This window comes from Solea senegalensis, linkage group LG6, assembly GCF_019176455.1.
Source record: "Solea senegalensis isolate Sse05_10M linkage group LG6, IFAPA_SoseM_1, whole genome shotgun sequence".
NCBI lineage: Eukaryota > Metazoa > Chordata > Actinopteri > Pleuronectiformes > Soleidae > Solea > Solea senegalensis.
Genome location: NC_058026.1, coordinates 15,431,413 through 15,449,475, shown reverse-complemented (window position 1 = coordinate 15,449,475; position 18,063 = coordinate 15,431,413). Strand labels below are relative to the sequence as shown.

General features: G+C 41.5%; 2 protein-coding genes across 2 annotated transcripts in view; one reads left to right on the top strand and one right to left on the bottom strand.

Moving 5' to 3' along the window:
- LOC122770540 (collagen alpha-1(XVII) chain-like) overlaps nucleotides 1–4,358 on the top strand; it is a 21,948-nt gene extending 17,590 nt beyond the window's left edge. The window contains exons 46-54 of the mRNA XM_044027449.1: nucleotides 185–331; nucleotides 415–555; nucleotides 721–882; nucleotides 1,316–1,462; nucleotides 1,671–1,820; nucleotides 1,895–2,044; nucleotides 2,124–2,204; nucleotides 2,695–2,748; nucleotides 3,572–4,358. Of these exons, the coding sequence (XP_043883384.1) occupies nucleotides 185–331; nucleotides 415–555; nucleotides 721–882; nucleotides 1,316–1,462; nucleotides 1,671–1,820; nucleotides 1,895–2,044; nucleotides 2,124–2,204; nucleotides 2,695–2,748; nucleotides 3,572–3,618 (1,079 nt within the window). The 3' untranslated portion in view covers nucleotides 3,619–4,358. The remainder of the gene's footprint in view (nucleotides 1–184; nucleotides 332–414; nucleotides 556–720; nucleotides 883–1,315; nucleotides 1,463–1,670; nucleotides 1,821–1,894; nucleotides 2,045–2,123; nucleotides 2,205–2,694; nucleotides 2,749–3,571) is intronic.
- slkb (STE20-like kinase b) overlaps nucleotides 3,879–18,063 on the bottom strand; it is a 26,763-nt gene continuing 12,578 nt past the window's right edge. Inside the window, exons 7-18 of the mRNA XM_044027450.1 lie at nucleotides 17,490–17,571; nucleotides 16,063–16,194; nucleotides 14,567–15,274; nucleotides 13,689–13,819; nucleotides 13,392–13,515; nucleotides 12,399–12,578; nucleotides 10,216–10,345; nucleotides 9,745–9,869; nucleotides 9,317–9,508; nucleotides 7,545–7,670; nucleotides 7,338–7,451; nucleotides 3,879–5,777 (exon numbers count right to left, since the gene is read on the bottom strand). Coding sequence (XP_043883385.1) covers nucleotides 5,631–5,777; nucleotides 7,338–7,451; nucleotides 7,545–7,670; nucleotides 9,317–9,508; nucleotides 9,745–9,869; nucleotides 10,216–10,345; nucleotides 12,399–12,578; nucleotides 13,392–13,515; nucleotides 13,689–13,819; nucleotides 14,567–15,274; nucleotides 16,063–16,194; nucleotides 17,490–17,571 — 2,191 coding nt within the window. The 3' untranslated portion in view covers nucleotides 3,879–5,630. The remainder of the gene's footprint in view (nucleotides 5,778–7,337; nucleotides 7,452–7,544; nucleotides 7,671–9,316; nucleotides 9,509–9,744; nucleotides 9,870–10,215; nucleotides 10,346–12,398; nucleotides 12,579–13,391; nucleotides 13,516–13,688; nucleotides 13,820–14,566; nucleotides 15,275–16,062; nucleotides 16,195–17,489; nucleotides 17,572–18,063) is intronic.

The following is an 18,063-nucleotide window of genomic DNA, read 5'->3' as shown; positions in this document are numbered from 1 at the left end:
CCCCGTGTTGTGAGGTTTACCTCAAAGATATAGATCAGGTTAAGTGACTGTATGAGGTAACAGGTCAAGTGCGAGTGAACATGAACTAAACCTGAAAAAAACCTGAACTATCTACAGTATCAAGTAATTACAATAGATCAACAGCGTTATTGTAACACATGTTTGATTTTGATTTTCTGACTAGCTGGGTATCAAACAATCATGGGTCCTCAGGGGCCGCCTGGACCTCCAGGTTTCCCTGGTGTACAAGGACCGCCCGGACCTGCAGGACCACCTGGTTCAGTGGGACCTGGGAACTACATCACCTCAGATATTCGTGACTACCTTCAAAGTAAGTTTGACAGAAATTCTTTTTTTGTTTTTTTTTAGTTCACAGAACAAATAACTCAACTGTCCATCCACTGCTTCTTAAAGGCGTTGCCTTCAGAGGTTCTCAAGGTCGCCCTGACCCCAGTGGTTCTGAGGGCCACGGTGATGAAAGGACTAGACTGGCTTCCTATGCTGAACGTGCTGAGAGAGGGTCGCTCACACCTGAACAACAGGAACACTACAAGAGTACGTTTTAATTCACCTACCTGAGAGGTCGATTGTGATGGACAGACAGACGGACGAGCACATAGATCCATATATGTGGGATGTGTTGTTGCGAGGACATAAAGTGGCTGTTCACAGTGTTTCGGACTCAATATAGGAGGTCATGTTATGTTTGATTCTCTCTAGGTGGCTCTGTGAGAGGAGCTATGTTTGGAATCCCTGGTCCGCCAGGACCTCCTGGACCCCCAGGACACAAGGGAGAGCCAGGTGGGGCTGGTGCCACAGACTGGAACCTGGATGCTGTTTCCTACTCCAATATGGCTGCCAGAGTAGCTGACTACATTAAATGTAGGTAGAAACATATTTGGAAAAAATACTGCAGCTCTACCAGCCTTTTAAACACCGACCTCTCGATGTTAAAAAAGCAAAAGAGACCAGAATTCACCAGTTTCAACAGCACTGGACATCTGGGGCTCTCTGCTAGAGCTGCTGTCCTCATGACCCGATCTCGGTTAAGTAGTTGTTGCTGGACGGATGGAAGAATCGATCCAGGTTCTCCGGTTTCCTCCCGCAGTCCAAAAACATGCAGAGGTTAACTGGACCCTCTAAATTGACTGTAGTTGTCAATATGAGAGTGAGATCGATTAAAACAAACATTTTAAATATTAAATATAAGGCCGCCAGTCAAAAGTTATATTTGTAAACAAAGGTTGTTGGTTCCGAAACAGGTAATGAGTTGAGGTTAACTGCCGTATTAAACCAGACTGTCTTCCACACGCAGCCCATGATCTGCTCCGTGATGTTTTGAGAGACTCTGGACGTGTTGTCCAAGGACCTCCAGGACCTCCTGGACTTCCTGGAATACCTGGCCAAAGCCACAGGGTCAGTTCCCAGGAGAATATCGCAGATGTGGTGGAATATCTCAAATGTAAGTGGATGTCACCTGTGTGATTACAGACTGACTCTGCTGTATGATCAGTGCAGTGCAGATACAGAGAGGTCTGAGCAGATTGTAGTATGAAAAGAAAAGTACTGAATGTTCAGTTTCTTCAGCTGAGATTTGACTCCTCCTCTCCTCTATGTCTGTCGGTACATTGTTTTATTGTCTTGAAATTCAAGTTTTCTCACATTTAAAGCTGCCGGTGTGCTGCGTGATATCGTGAGCGAGTACAACAGTCGAATCTTTCAAGGACCTCCGGGACCTCCTGGCCCCGCGGGTCCCCCAGGACTCACTCGATGGTCTGGTTCATATGGAAATGCCACAGAGTTGCTGGAATACATCAAATGTAAGTGTACTGTGATGCCATACTGTAAAAGACGACTGGTCATGGAATCAGTTGACACGGATCTTATATTCCAGCATATGGCGGGCTTCGTAATATCGAGCGGAGTCATAACGAACGCGCCATCCAAGGTCCACCCGGAGCACCTGGTCCTCCAGGTCCACCAGGATACAGCAGAGTGTTTGGTTCCCATGCAAATGTCACTGACTTGGTGGAATACATCAAAGGTAAAGTAACAATAAATGAATGAAATTTAAACAACAAGTCAGCAGAACTTCTGAAAACAATCTAATTTTTTTGTCACAGCTCATGGAGCCATTGTAGGAGCACCTGGGAGACCAGGACAGAGAGGGGACATGGGATTCCCAGGTCCAAAAGGAGACAGAGGTACTTTTACTAATTGTTTTCATACTCACATATCACAGTATTTTACTTCTTCTTGTCATACAGAAAAACCACAAGCATCCTGAACATTAGAACAATCCTTCAGCCTCAACTTTGAGGGACTGTCCACACAAAAACGAGTCTGAGGTGTCTCAGTCTGCTTTTTCATTGTATCGGCTTCTTATACACACGGTAACAGCCTTTCGGGAGCACTGAAACAGTCCGTGACTACCGTGTGTAATCTGCATTCAAATGTACCACACTGATGGTAAATGTTAACGTCTTTTTCATTTTAGGCCTTAGTTGAATCTTTCAGGGCAACGACGACTAACACAACTACTAAAAGACGATGTCGACCATGTTGACTTGCTAGCAGTAGCCTTAGCGACCAGTGGAAGTTAAAGAGACGGCTTATAATGGGAGTGGGAATGGTAAGTGACGCTCCATGCAGATAGTCCATGTCCTGAATAATGACTGTAATGTCTGTCCACAGGTGATCAAGGCTTTCCTGGGCCTCGGGGACCCAAGGGACCAAAGGGGGACAGAGGTCAGTTGTTATTGTTAGTTTCGGGTCAGAGCTCACTTTAGTTTGCTTAAATTCTGCAGCCCTGGATCATACAGGGTATTTAACATCTGTCCGGAGTGATCCTCTCACATCTGATGACAAACACCACATTCATGAAATGCTTGACTGACGACAGTTTACCCCTGTCTACTGACCAGCACTTTTTCAAACTAATCAGAGGCCAGATGTCGGATTTATTTGTTGTCAGAAACACATGCAGAGGTTAACTGGACACTCTAAATTGACCATAGGTGTAAATGTGAGAGTGAAGGGTGTGTAAGTCCAGGGTGTGACCCCTCACCTCACACCCTCTGTCAACTAGGATTAGGATTGTCATCTCGAAAGTCATGACATCAGTGTGTATTTCAGTAAAGGGCGGGGTCTGTCACCTGATCGGATCACGTGTACACAGCATCAGGTGTGAACCATCGTTATATCCTATCAGACCCCCAATTCTGACCTAATAAGACAAACCACAGGGTGGGCGTGGCAGCTGGCCTGAAAATGGTTAGTAGGGTGAAACGAAAGTGAAAGTATAATTTACTAGAAACATTTAGAAAATCCTTGTTTGAAAGGCATGAAACCTCAGCATGATTCCACTGTTTGAACCCTCATCGTCCAAGTGATCATAATGCACACGTGTATTTACACTATTGGCCACAGTCTGAACACAGTCTGAAGGACGTGAAAGTCACATTGACATGAGAATGTGTGATCTGTAGACACAAATGCACAGATCTGATTTATTTCCACATGAATGTGATCTGACGATATCTGAAAACAAATCTCATGTGTTGTTTTTCAGGAGAAATCACAATGATGTCTGAAAGGAGGAGGAGTGTTGGTGTGTGAGAGCCACCATTTACACATGTGGACCATTGAATCAAGTCTGTACTGAGAGGCGTGTAAATAAAGATGGTGCATCGAGCATGTGGTGACACACACACACACACAATACTTTTATATCCATTTAAATTTACTGCTGTCTTCTTAAAATCACAGACTTCACTGTAGCCTTGAATTAGCTCGTCTTTTCCACTGTATTGACGAGTTTTTATTCAGTGTGTTTCAGTTAATTTCACGGTGTGGGACTCACTGAACCTTTGTTTGAATCCAAGAGCAAAACTGTTTATTTACAGCAAAATACAAATCAACATTACACTGGCATTCTAAAAACCACACTTTTTAATGCATGTTTTTTTTGAATATGGATGCAGATTTGTTTTTCTGTCAACACAAAATCAATTTACAGTTTAATGAATCCACAAATGACTGATTATGCTAATCTTTGCTGAGTAGAGCGGAGTGAGCTGTGGCGTCTGCCACAGTGGGGCATTTTATATAAATAGCTATTTTGGTATGTATGTTGTGTTTTGGTATGTAATAAATACACGACTGACTTTAAAGACAATCAGAGAAAATATGATGATAGAATTGTGACCAATCAGAGGTCAAGAGCCAGTCAGCTCATTTTCTTTTTTCCTTTTTTGCATCAACTGTATTAAATGCAGTATCACAGATTTTTCCAGTCGGAATAAAAATGTGCACTGTATGTTTGAAAAAAAGTCAAATAAAACAATTCACAAGTTTGACCCAAATCTTTAAACATGGAAACACGACAGCTTTATAGTAAACAAAGGTTATTCGCTAAAATATCAATGAAAACTCTTTGTATTATAATTCCAATAAAAAGAAGAAACTACCTGGTAGCAAAACAGATCCTGAAGAAAAAACAAAGAAAATAAAATATAAAGGACATATCATCACCTGTGACTGCAGCTCAGCTAAAAGCTGCGCACTCACCTCACAAACACAGAATTTTCATTCATCCCTGAAGAACTAACTCCGATAGATGCAAACACTTTGCTTGGTAATAATAATAAAGTGGTGTCAACTGTAAAGAAAACAAAAGATAAATGGAGCGACAATGTTTCCACAGTCTAATGAATATATCAACCTTTTCTGCCTGGAAACTGCAGTTTGTAAACCGCTCACTCCCTGAACCAAAAATCCACGGAGAATATCGGTGTTTAAGCTCGAGTGGACACGGGAAACTGCGGCTCTGCTGCTGCATTCAAAAATGGACAACAAACTTACGGAGTGAGGCAGCAATGGATTAACAACTCTATGCCATGAGGTAAAAATTGCAAAAACAAAAAGGGACCATGCAGCGTACAGACTGACAAACCTACAGGAGGAAAAGGCTTCACCATCTCCACACTTGCTCTATCATACACAGTGATGGTTTACTTCAGGTTCTGGTTGCTTGTCAAGGTAACGTTCAGGTGTAAAGTGTTTGAAACAGGAAGACATTTGGAAAAGAAAGCAATGGTCTCTGCTGACACTGACATAAAACACAAGACAAGCTACTGCAACGTCTACTGCATCACAACCTACACTTTCATAAAAATATACTCCATCATCATGATGAGGTAACAAATCTCCTCTGTCCTATTCATCTGAAATACATTATATTTGAATATCTATTCTAAATGACAGGTTTGTTATTCCAAAAGTATCTAAATGAAACAGCATAAAAATCCATAGTGCAAAAGTCTAAATAGAGAAAAACTGAGCAGCAAAAAAAAAAGTCAGTCACTTTGATTTAAAGTCTACAGGCACTGGATTCTTTACAGAAATGATTCACGTTCAGTGGGTGTGAGATGATTAACAACACGACAGCTGGATTTCTCGTTCAAAAATGACGACGATGGAGTAAATACTAGACACAATGAGGAAAAAGACTGAGGAGCTCAGAGACAGAAAAACTACTGACATCTACTGACAGACGACGAGGGCAAGGCAGCACAGGGTCAGTCTTCATGAGAGTGTGTGTGTGTGTGTGTGTGTGGAGTTGTTCTGAACTATAATCCAGTGGAGTGGACAGTGGGGATGGGATAGAACTTGGAGATGCGGCTCTGGCTTGACGGGTTAAGGCACTCGGATTCTCCGCTCATCTTGAAGAACACTTCCTGTTCCTGGAGCTTCCTGGCAAACTCTTCTTCCAGGGCCTGCAGGACACACAGGAGAACATGGTTACTACACTAATGCTCATTTATAACTGATATTACTCATTTATGTTTTTATGTCTTTTAATTCATTTTTGTTGTTTTAGATGCATCTTATTGCCTCTTGTGAGCCATTATGCCTTTTATTTTATTGTGTGTTGAAGTTATTGTTCTGTACAGCACTTTGGTTCACTGTGGTTGTTCTAAAGTGCTTTACAAATAAAGATGGATTGGAAGCAGGAAGCAAGCACATGAGGCAACCTCATACAACCACACGATCATAGTGTGTGTTTCCATCAGCTGGTTTTTAATGCAAGACTTAAAAACACCAGAAGAAAAGGTATCATATTTAAGTTTTAACGCTGGAGGGAGGTGAAATCGGCACATCACAACAAAAGAGCTTTATTTACGTCTTCAGGTTGTCAAGGATTTTGGTGCCACCTACTGCACATCTCTGTGAAACAACGTCCCAATATTTGCTTTAAGGCAGGGGTCTCAAACCCAAATGACCTAGGGGCTACAGAGTGTCTAGTTTGGTCAGCAGGGGGCCGGTCAAGTGGAAAAAAAGTCAAACTTTTTGTGAAAAAGACATTGAAATATTTATAATGATATTTCACATAATTCCATTGGCGATTCTTACTTATACAGTAGTTCCCAACCCAGACTGGGGTGTGTGCCCCCCTGGTGGTGGGGGGGCATGACATCATGACAGGAAAGCACAGTGGTGCCTACAGATCAGGTTCAAAAATCTGTCATGGTTCAGGGCACATGTGTACCAGTCTGCTCGGTTCATGATGTAGCAACTAAAAAGATGTACGGAAGCAGTGACGGAGATGGCGTTTGGGACAGACAGACGGATGTAATTGGGCCTTCCGCGTTGTGCTAATAACCCAGTGAAATATTACCAATTTTTAATTTGGGACAAGGTGGAGGCGTGAAGCGTTGAGTGCTGACAGAAGACGGGAGGTGAGCAGGAGTTAGAGGATGTGGTGGACAAAACTATACACATGTTCCTCACACTGGCAACAACACCTGGAAAATGTTCACTCATATACGGAGACCCAATGTGGACAACAGACAGCACGAGGAGGGAGAAGACAGTTGTTAAGCTTTTTCTTTGCAAAATGAATAAAAAGCATATTTAAATGCAGCAATGTCTCCCCTCTAGTTGTTAAAAAATGTCACATGACTTTGATGTAAAATGGTGTCTAATCACGCTGCTCCATTCTTTCAGTTTCCTTAAGAATATTTGATTTAAAAATCAATCATAGATTATTAAGCTATAGATGTGACATGTTTTTTGTACAGTGAGTGCAAGTGTGAATGAATGAATGAATGAATGAATGAATGAATACATATACATATGGACACACATTTTGTGAACCGCTCCACCTCTACAGCAGACATTTGTGCATAGGATGGCAGTTTTTTTTGGTTTATTTATTTATTTTTTTGAATCTGCAATTAATGGGAACCTACCTCAAGATAGACTTGAGTGTTACCAGTGTGTGTCATTAAGTTGTGTGTACATATACAGGAGTCAGACTAACGACGACGCTTCACCTTCTTCCTGGGTCGTAGTTTCTCCCTCCACTCCTTCAGCTCCAGACTGTGCTCCTCATCCAGCTCTTTCAGTTTCTGGGTCTCATGCTCAATAAGCAAGTGGCACTTCTCATTCTGAAACACACACACACATACACACAGTGAGGTTCAGGAGACGGGTGAACGTTACTCTCTGTCTTTGTGTGTTGCTGCGAGTTCAGTGCTCACCTGCAGCTGCTGCAGCTCTCGGACGTTGGCGTCACACTGCAGCTGTAGGTCTCTCATCTGGTTTTCATGTTTCTGCTGCTGGTGGAGCCTTTCATTCTTCTGTCTCGTCTCTTCTTGAGCTGCAAACTGGAAGAAACACTGGAGTCAGGCTTCACAATTTGTTGTTGTTCAGTAATGTTGGTCATTTTTCTGTTAATACAGGCACAAGTTTGACAACAGAAGAGACCAAGGAGTGAATGTTGTCCCAATAGTCAGCGAGGGGTGGTAAATTATTCATTCAGTCATATCTGTGTTGGGTTTGGGTAGTGCAGTGATTCAGGTATTCATTAATGGATCAAAAGGTTTTGACATAGCTGCTCTTAGAATAACCTTCAGCGTCCTTTAGGGGAAGAGCTAAGACATTCAAATCTTGTAAAAATAAAACAGGTGTGCTTTTTATTCCATTTTAAATGTAACAAATTGCGTAGATCTGAAATAACAAATAATGCTAGCCCAGTCTTATTTGGTTGAGGTGAGAAGCAAATTAAATTGCAGCCCATAGAATCTGAGAATAAATTGGCATTTTCTGAAATAGTATTAACACAAATGATTGTTTTAAGTAGCGTGGTATTAAAGCGCGGCCACACGGGAGCACATGGCGAACACTATTGCCTCAAAGCAAGAAGGTTGCTGGTTTGCGTACCGGTCTGCAGTTTCCTGAAACCAGTAAATAACCGATCCTTCAATAGCTATTATGTCAGAATAGAAACCATATTGTCTAGAAGAGGGGTTAATAGCTCTAAATAGATCCGTAAGAGTGGAGTTTATAAGAATACTGCTGTAGAAGCAGATGGACTGAGAGTGCTACTGACAAAATCTGAACTAAATCAGTTTGGGGCATATGAACAAAGAAACATTTAAATATGTTTTAATATATGCAATTCAGCCGCCTTCACTTCCACAGCTTCCAATTACTGTTATCAATTAACTATCAATTTATCAACAGTACTAAATGTGGCAACAGCCATGTTTCACAGTCCCATCCATGTTGAAGAAGATCTCCAGGTAGTTGATTAACATTCTTTGTCGATTTGCTCGCTCTGCATGTTTAGGAAATCTTCAGTTGAGAGTCGAAGAAGTGAACTTTGGATCTGAGGGACAGCTTCAGACTGGTTAGGTAGATTAGGAGAGGAGCAAACCCTGGTTTCCATCGCTGTTCCATCTCTTGTGCAAATGAGCAGTGCTGTAGTTAATATAGTCAGCTGAGATGTGAGTGTCTCTGTCGATGACCTCAATCCGTGTTCTCCTGGTCGTGGTCTGTGTACCCTAACATCTTACAGATCAGCGTGTGGCAGCCCCAGCTGTTGCGGTCCAGTCCTGTAAGATGTGCTCTCATCACCTCCATCTTCTCATCAAGGAGCAAAATGAGGAAACCAACATGCTTGAGATGCGGCGCTTGCTTCAAGTCCAGACCAGGTGCTTTCCTTTCATGATCTGTTCTGAGCTTTTTAAAGTCGTTCAAGTTCCTGTTACCTGTTTTTCACACTTCACAAACATCATGTCAATGAAGGTGCATTGCTCCATCAGTGCTGAAGTTAGCATGGATGTTAGAAAATTAACCTAAGCTTCTCTTCATCTTTCGTGAGCTCTTGGCCAGCTCTGCTTTTCTTTTCTTTTCCCAGGCTCTGAACCTGAATATCCTGAGAACTTCTTTCATACATAATTCAACCTGACTGTATCCTGTCATTGCAAAAGCATTTTATTGTTATTTCTGCTGCTGTCGATGTCACTACCTGTTTGACCTTCTCCCTTTCCTGCTCGGGGGTGATGGCAGCTATGGTGATGCGCAAGCTCTTCTTAAACATGGCCATGCGGGTCTTGGCCTCACTGCGCTGAATCTTGGGCAGTCTGGCTCTCTCCTGGGTCTGCTTGTTCTTCATCTCCTCGATCAGACGCTGGTTGTAGCGCTGCATCTGCTCCATCTCCTGCAAAACACACACACACACAAAAATGTAAAAGGTGGAGGGAAGTGTCAGAGCCTTGGTTGTTGTCACACTGAACAATGCAGATGGAAACGTGTGTTTCATTTTATTTTTTATATTGCTAAAATGGAAGCAATTGTAGAAAAGATACTCTTTGAGTCCCTGTTTTTTTTAAATGAACTTTGGGGTGATGCCACTCCCAGTTCCAATCTAAATGGAAAGCATCATATGTTAAGTACCTTCTCATGTCTCTTGAGCAGCTGGTGTCTCTGCATGAAGTACTGGTCTTTGAGCTGCTGCTTGAACAGCTGGTGCTTCTCCTGCAGATGGCGCTCTTCCAGCTCCCACATGGCAGCCTCCCGTGCTGTGTGCAAACACATGAAGCTTAATAGTGACTGCATAGGAGACCAAGGCTTCACAGACGCAATAAAAGGGATAGTTCAGGTTTTTTTGATTAGTGGTTGACTGATGTACTGACAACTAGATTCAGACAGCAGGGACACAAAAAACAAAACAAACAAATCCATTAATAAAAGGCTCAACTCATAAAGTGGCAAACATGAATTGAAGCAGTTGCTTATTATAGAATTTATGCAATTAATGACACATGCAGCATCATCTGTCCAGTGTCAAGTTATGCTGCAGTTGTCAGTAACTGTGTTCAATCACCCAATACTGGACAGTAAATACGGTGAGAGATTAGTTTCTACCTCGGAGAAACTGCTGCTTGTGGTTGAGACAGTCTCTCTCAATGGTGGCAAGCTCAAGTTTGTGCTGCTGGATGATCTTCTTCAGGGAGCTGTCCAGGTCCTGCTGCTGCTTCTGAACAAACTCCTGTTCCTGTACACACATGAGTCAAGACAACTTTATTTAAAAACTACCACGGTTGACCACAGTGCTTTACAGAGTTGAAGTCACAGCAACAAGGTATAAAACATACACATAACATACAAACAAGAAAAAAATAAAATTGTAAAATGAAAGATAAAATAAAATAAAATAAATAATAAAATGGTAAAAATCTAAGTAGAGGTGTCCTGGTTGACTATTCATATCCTAAAGTCAAGTGAAGGCCAAGGAGAAGAGGTGGGTCTTTAAAAGTGATTTAAAGTTTGGGGGCAGTTAAGGAAAAGCACCCCAAGTGTTTAGTCAGGTTTTTGGCACATCTAAAAGCAACCCTGTTGTTAGACCTCAGAGCTCAGGATGGAGTGTGAAGGAGTTCAGCGAGGTAAGATGATGCCAAACCATTAAGAGCTTTAAAAACCAACAACAACAGTTTAAAAATCAATCCTAAAACAAATAGGAAGCCGTTGGAGGGAGTGCAACACAGGTGCGATATGTGTGTGTGAGTGGTGGCGTTCTGGACGAGCGGGATTAGATTAGATGGCATTTCTAGTGTTTTTACTCCGCTTCATTTTTCAAGTGTGGTTGTGTGAGGTGCACCTATTCAGCACTGACTACACTTTGAGACGTAAACACTCAGTCTCATTGAAAACAAGGGAAAAAACTGATTCCAGCCACTACTGGGTTCCTGCATGGTAAAAAAAGAAATGCAGACTTTTGCTATGGAATTTGGTTCAGGAAGGTCCATTCCATTTAGACACGGCTGTCCAACAGTGAGACAAAGAGGCAAGCAGATTGTTATGATATCATAATCATCATGTCAAATTCATGGAGGTGTTTTGTTTTATGTGGTTAAAATCTGTTTTTCTCGTGACCTCACCAGCTGCGATGTTTTACTAGGGATGGGCCTTCTGAGCAAAAATGCTCTTCTAATATCCACCAGGATTATTTGTTGGATATTTGATTATTGTAAACCCCGGCGAATGAGAGCTAGTGAAAGCATTTTAAGAAACATCTGCAGTACATTTCATCACTGCAAACACACTTGAAGACCTCTGACCAAATGTTTGTTGCTGTTGACACCTTTAGATATTAGATGTTTCTTCTATCAATAAAATCATCCATGGATATTCAGTTTTGCATCTTTACAAATATAATTACGAATAGTCACATTAACTGATGGTCTTTTTATAATCAATTGAATAATGGAATATTCCTAGTTTTTACAAAGAACCACTGAATACCACCACATCAGAGTAATGCCTAGCAGACACAGAGGGCAAAACTAGGCAACAACCATGGGATAGAGAAAACACACAGATCTTCCTAATTTAAATGTCTCTACACTTAGGAAGCATCTCAGCAGCATTCATGGAGCATGGGACAGGCTTTAGGAGGCCAGCTAAGTGTGTCAGTTAGTGTTTGACCTACAGGCTTCCTGCCGTCTTGATCTGCTTGAGCTGATGAACTAAACAGCAACAAGTGGGATCAACCACTTTTCCACCTGTCATTCACATGAATCCAGCCAACTTGGCTCAGGAACCCAACATTAAATGCTCCAATACAGCACTCAAGTGTTGTACAATACAATATGTTCAAGGTCCGTACTGCTGCATTAATGTCACAACACATGAAGAGAGAAATTACAATGAAAAAGACAAATAGTAAAACTTAACTCCCTTAAATGTAAATACTGGACTCCTCCTTGTACTGTTTTATTGATGGCACAACAACACTTTCACCAGGTGCTGACCCTTTTGCATGTACTGTTCAAAACAGTGAGCTCATCCCAAACCAAAGACTGAGTATCACCACAGACCTACAAAATCTATTTAGTTTCCAATTTAGAATACCTATTTTTCTTGGATACATTTATTTTAAAACACGGGACAAGATGGTAACTGTCCTTCAAGGTTCTTTACAGTAGATCAGATATACTTCTCATTAAAGTCTATCACTTTATCACATGTCAGACAACCTAATTTAACTATGATCCTCACAAGCTGTCCTTATAAGTGGGTAGCAGACATAAATTTAGCCACATACTAACCTCTTTCTTGCGGTTCTTCAGCATGTTCTGGTACTTGGACAGCTCTTTCTCCTGCTCGCCTTTGATACGTTTGGCCTCCTCCCTGAGCCGGTTGGTGTGGTCCTGTTCCAGCCTCTCGATCGTCTGCTTCTGCTGCCGCTCCAGATTCTCCACCTCCTGGTCATACTGCCGCTTCTTGCTCTGATGGACACAGAATGTTGTGTCACTGAAACGAGTCTGAACAAAGTTTAGCGTGTAAAAGGCTTCAGACGTGAAATATGTCTGGTCAGCAACGTCATGGTGTTTGCACACTGGAGAAATTCTCAAGTGAAGGACAAAATATATACATATCAAGAGGCAGAAGAAATTAAGTGAATAAAAACAAGCCTTTATTCACAGCGACAGTTTTCAGCTGCTGCAGTGCACATGAGACTGAACTGAGGCTCCAGCCTGCTGCGACAAACTGACACAGTTTTTCACTTTTACATACTCTTATGTGACACATTCTGCAAACTCTGAAGAACAAAGTTACACTAAGATGAGTTATTGTCTTTTACGTTTTTCTCCCCCCGACATTTGTTCAGGTTTTTGTTTGAAGAAAGACAAAGCAAACCTTCACTTAACAATGAGTGAGTCACTTTTTATAAACATGTTCAGGAACCTATGACAACAGTTTCCTGGAGGCGTTTCCAAATTTCCTCATTACATGTTATGCAACTTCAAAAGAGGCTGCATGTAGAACCAAATCTAAACTACATGACTTCTAAAGTCATCCCTTACTACACAAGTACTATGCCTTGTCACAAAAAACACACTTGAGAAGCCAGGATGGATTACTGAACAGTCCCTGGCCTCTATCCCCATAATTTAACAACTATGTGATTCATTCTGAATATATATATATACATACATACATAACAGATGCTAATACCAGGTCTATAACCTGAGGGTCGCCAGTTTGACCATGACCTGTTTGGTGTTGGCATGTTTGACTGACAAGGTTAAAACACATACTGTGGTCTCTTGTTCAAAGCGGCGGTACATCTGCTCTTTTTGCTGCTGGAGTTTGTTGCTGAGTTGCTGCTGTGCCCTTTGCTCCTCCTTCTGCAAGAGACGCAACTCCCTCAGCTCCTGACGCCTGGAGAAACGCAGAGGGAAGTGAGGACGGGGAAGAAAGAATCAAAGAGAAGTAATATTATGAGACTTGAAGCAATTCTTAACCAAAAGTGCTTCAATAACCCCTGAAAGGGTAATGTGAAGCAAAAAGACCTTTAACACTTGACCACTAAGATACATATGGAGGGTGAATACCTCAGGTATCTCATCTCCTCGTTCTTGGTGTCATTGTCAGTGATGATTTTTGAAGTTGTCACGCTAACTTCCACTCCATCCACAATGAATTTGCGAGTCTTTTTCAGTGTCTTCTTATGACACTTGGTGTCCTGGGGAGAAAAAGTGCATATCAAGAGACATCTATAGGGATTTAAGGTGCAGGAAGCTTGACACACTGTTACGTATTATGATGATAAACCCTTTCTGGATGTTTTAATGACTGACGAAGATTTGACCAGACTGAGACAGATGGACAGACAGGTGTGTGTATGTGAAAGACCAAGAGAAACAGAGAAATGTTGATGCTCCCGTCTACTACACTTTTAAGATTTTCAAATGCCATTTTTTCAGATTTACATACGACACATTTAAATTTGAGGCCACATGGTAGTCTCTAGCTGTGTGTGTCCCTGCGATGGACTGGCGAACTGTCCAGGGTGTACCCCGCCTATCGCCCGATGTAGCTGAGATTGGCACAGCACCCCCCGCGACCCTCTGGTGGAGGATAAAGCGGTTAGATGATGACTGACTGACTGACATTTAAATTTGAATCTGGATGCCAACTTCAGTACCGTTACAGACCCCAACACAAATTAACATATCTTGTTTAATTGTCAAGCTTTTTCTGAAGTGAAAGCATTCTCTGGATGTAAATGAAGGAATGTTTATCAGAAAGTTTAGGATATAATGCAGCAGGTTTGAAAGAATGCCCAGTCCAGCTGTTATCATACTTGTGAACCCTGCATGTTGCTTCTTCTGCATTTTTGGTTTAATGGCAGCTGGCAAACAGCATGGCCACCCCCTGGATTATTTATATATACATTAATATAGCTTACGGACTTGTGTTTCTGTGTTACCTTTATGGAAACAGATGCAGGCTCCTTAGTTTTGGACAGAAAGCTGGAGATGGACAGATTGAGCTCTGTGTTGCTGTTGACTGCAGAGGAGCCACTTCCCAAGTCTGAATCTCTCTCTTTCTCATCCTTTGCTTTGTCGGGAACCTTCTTCTCATCTTCTGTATTTATTTTATCATTGTCTCCGGGCCTCTCTCCATTCTCCTCGTTGGAAACAATATTATGTTGCTCTGGTAGTGTCAGTGACACTTTTAGATGTTTGTACCGGTCCTCCTCCTCCTCCTCCTCGGTCAGTGTATCTGACTCCTCCTTGTCCTCCTGAGCAGCTTCCTCTGGGGTGGTTTGGGCTGTGTCTACTTGCTGTTCATCCACAACAGTGATCTCCAGCTGCTGCATTTCTTTAACTTGTTCCTCTGGTGCTGTCTCTTTTTGAGGTGAGGCAACATCTCCTTCTGCTTCTGAAGGCTCCTCATCCACATGTTTCTGCTGTCCCACTGCATTCTCAGCCTGCATTGTGTGCTCTTCTGTCACTGGCTCCTCCACAAAGCTACTGTCCACCACATCCTTAGCCACAGTGATATCAGTGGGTGTTGGCACATGCAGAATTGGCTCAACCTTCTCAGGGACAGATTCCAAGATGGAGGGAGACAGGGGGATCTTCTCATCCTCTGAACTGGTGATGCTGACATCAGATGGGGCACGTTTGTGGCCCTGAATAAAGGAAGCACATGTATAAATAGCAGTCAAATCCGTATATATATATATATATATATATATATATATATATATATATATATATATATATATATATATATATATAGATAGATAGATATATTTACAGTGTATCGACAATACACTGTAAATCCACTAAAATAAAATATCAATGCTTAAAATACATTTATTACCTTTCAGATACCTTGTTTATTCCTTTGGCTTATTAATGTTAAATGAAGGATAATTTTGTGTGTTACAAACAATGAAATTGCCTATAATTTAGGTGTGTAATAGTAGGCAAAAGTCATGGTTCAGTATGTACCTCGATACCTCTGGCATAGAACGATAGATGTTCATGCTGAAGTCAGTTCATTTAACGGCTCAACGGCGACTTGCAACACTTGTCGATTTGTTACGTTGTTACGTTGTCGGGTGAAACTAAGAAATGTGATTAAGTTTGCGCTCTGCGTTAGCGTGGTTACCAATGAACATATTTTGAAAATATACACGCCTGTACTGAACTGTTCAGGACAAATCAATGTACCGTTACGCCCCTACTATAAATATGGTCAAATTCCAAAATGTATTTTTTTTATAGAATTGTTTAATCTATATAATGTAAATAATATCTAATTTATCGTATTTCAACTGCCTTTACTAAAAATCTAAAAGTTAAAATTTTTAAATCATGGATCAAACCTATTGTTTTTCAGTCTATAGAGAAAATCATTTCAATGTACTGGTGGAGGGAGCAGTGGATCAACAACCCATGTCAGTTTACCCACCAGATGTGCTTCTGTTTCCTCCTCTTCTTCCTCCTCTTTGTGCTCTTCAATCTCTTCAGTAACCTCGGCCTTTGCCTCAGCTATGAGTTCTCGCAGTGGCTTGCTGTCAGTCACACTGGACACAAATGGATGCTGTGCAAAACACAAATTTAAGTCTGATTTCAAAGGTACCACCTGAAGCATAGTATTTACTGTGGTAATCATTTCACCTGCTGTAACAAGAGCTCAAAGGTTTGATTTAATCCCACAGATTTGGAGATCTAAATTGCTCAGACTACAATTATTTGACATGCAACACAATTATTAAACAACACAGGCTTTATATTATATTTCAATCTGTCTTTCCTTTGCCACTCAGTCTCTCTGTGGGAGCCTCCCTCACTCTGTGTCAAAGATAGATACGACACACACAACACATCTCAGCCTCACCTTTGCCGGCTTGGAAATCTGCTGCACATATTCTATCGCTGGCCTGAGAATATGCAGCTTCTTTGATATCAAGACCTTCATTGGTGGCAGACCACCATTTTGGATTTTCAGGCCCATTAATTCTTCTTCTTCATAGAACAATTCTTGCTGTAGAGTTGTCGTGCTCCGTTTCTAGTGTCTAGTGTATGGATGTGTTGATGCTGCCTCTCTGGGTATAAGTGGCTCTGACTTTGCCAAGCACCTTAAAGCCAATGGAAAAAGAATATCCTGCCCTGCCAACGTCAGCTCAGGCACAGAGGGATGAGTATCAGAACACATGGTGTCTGACACAGAGCAGGTTAACACACACACACACACAAACACACACACTCTGGATGGCAGGCGACATATGGGTATGGGACGGAGAGCGAGGGGTTGGAGGAACTGAGAGAGGATCATGGGGCTGTCCACATGGAAATGAGTCTAGGTGAATCCACCAGTTTTCTCGTCATATCGTTTCGGCATTTTATCTACACAAAAATAGCGTTTTGGGAGCACTGAAATGCAATTTTTTGTTGTCTACCTGTGTGATTTTGTGTAGACAACCAATAGACTACTTTGGGAAGATTGTCATAACCCCACCTCTCTCTTGTGCTTGCTTTCGCCGTTGCCTATCTTCGTTCTCGCCACCGTCGGTCTCCGACTTCTTGTGTATGAAGATTATATGATCTGTTTTCTGTATATCTTTTACTGGATTTTCCCTGCATTCGGTCTCTGTGTGATTGTTTACATTGTAATGTATACTTATTTGAATAAAGTTTCAATCAAACAATGTTTGTACACAGCGAACATGCCCTATGGACATGCTCAGCGCCGTCTCTCCAGTTTTGGCGTAGCAGCGCTACAGTGACACATACAGACCTGGTATATGTACTGCGGCATTCAGAGTCGTTCTGGGCCTGAAACAGGTCTCATGATTGAGAGTAAAAATGTTGTGTGAACGTAGAGGAGAAAGGTACCTGAAGAAGTTGTGCTGCATTCCACCTGTTGTCCACATTCTTGTCCAGGCACCGCTTCAGGAAATCACTGAATTCAGGGGACCTAAATAAACAAAACAAAACAAAAAGTGTGATTTGTTTCTGAAAGTATTTATTTGTGTCAACACTGACGGCAGTGTTTGAAGTGGAAACCTTGTGCCCTGCCTTCAGAGCTCATGTCCTCTAAGGATATATTGTTTTTGTATTGTTTTTCTTAATGACCCATTACTAGAAAATGGCTTTTGATCTGATGTAAATTATCATATATTTGGACGTCTGCAGCTGCATTTTATTTGATTTGATATTTTCCCCTTTTTAACAGGATTTGAGCAACACAAATGGATGCCCCCATTCTTTTGTTTTCGTTAGCAAGTTAAATCTACATTTTGTGTTATTTTAATTTTGTGTTGCATTACACTTGTTACTTTACTTGTTTCATTTCGGAATCTATATTTGTATTTATTTTCATAACATTACAGAAGGCATGAAGAGATTTAGCGTTCACTGTGAATTTTGCAAGACTGTCTTCATTGTATATAGGGGCCGTGAAAAAAAA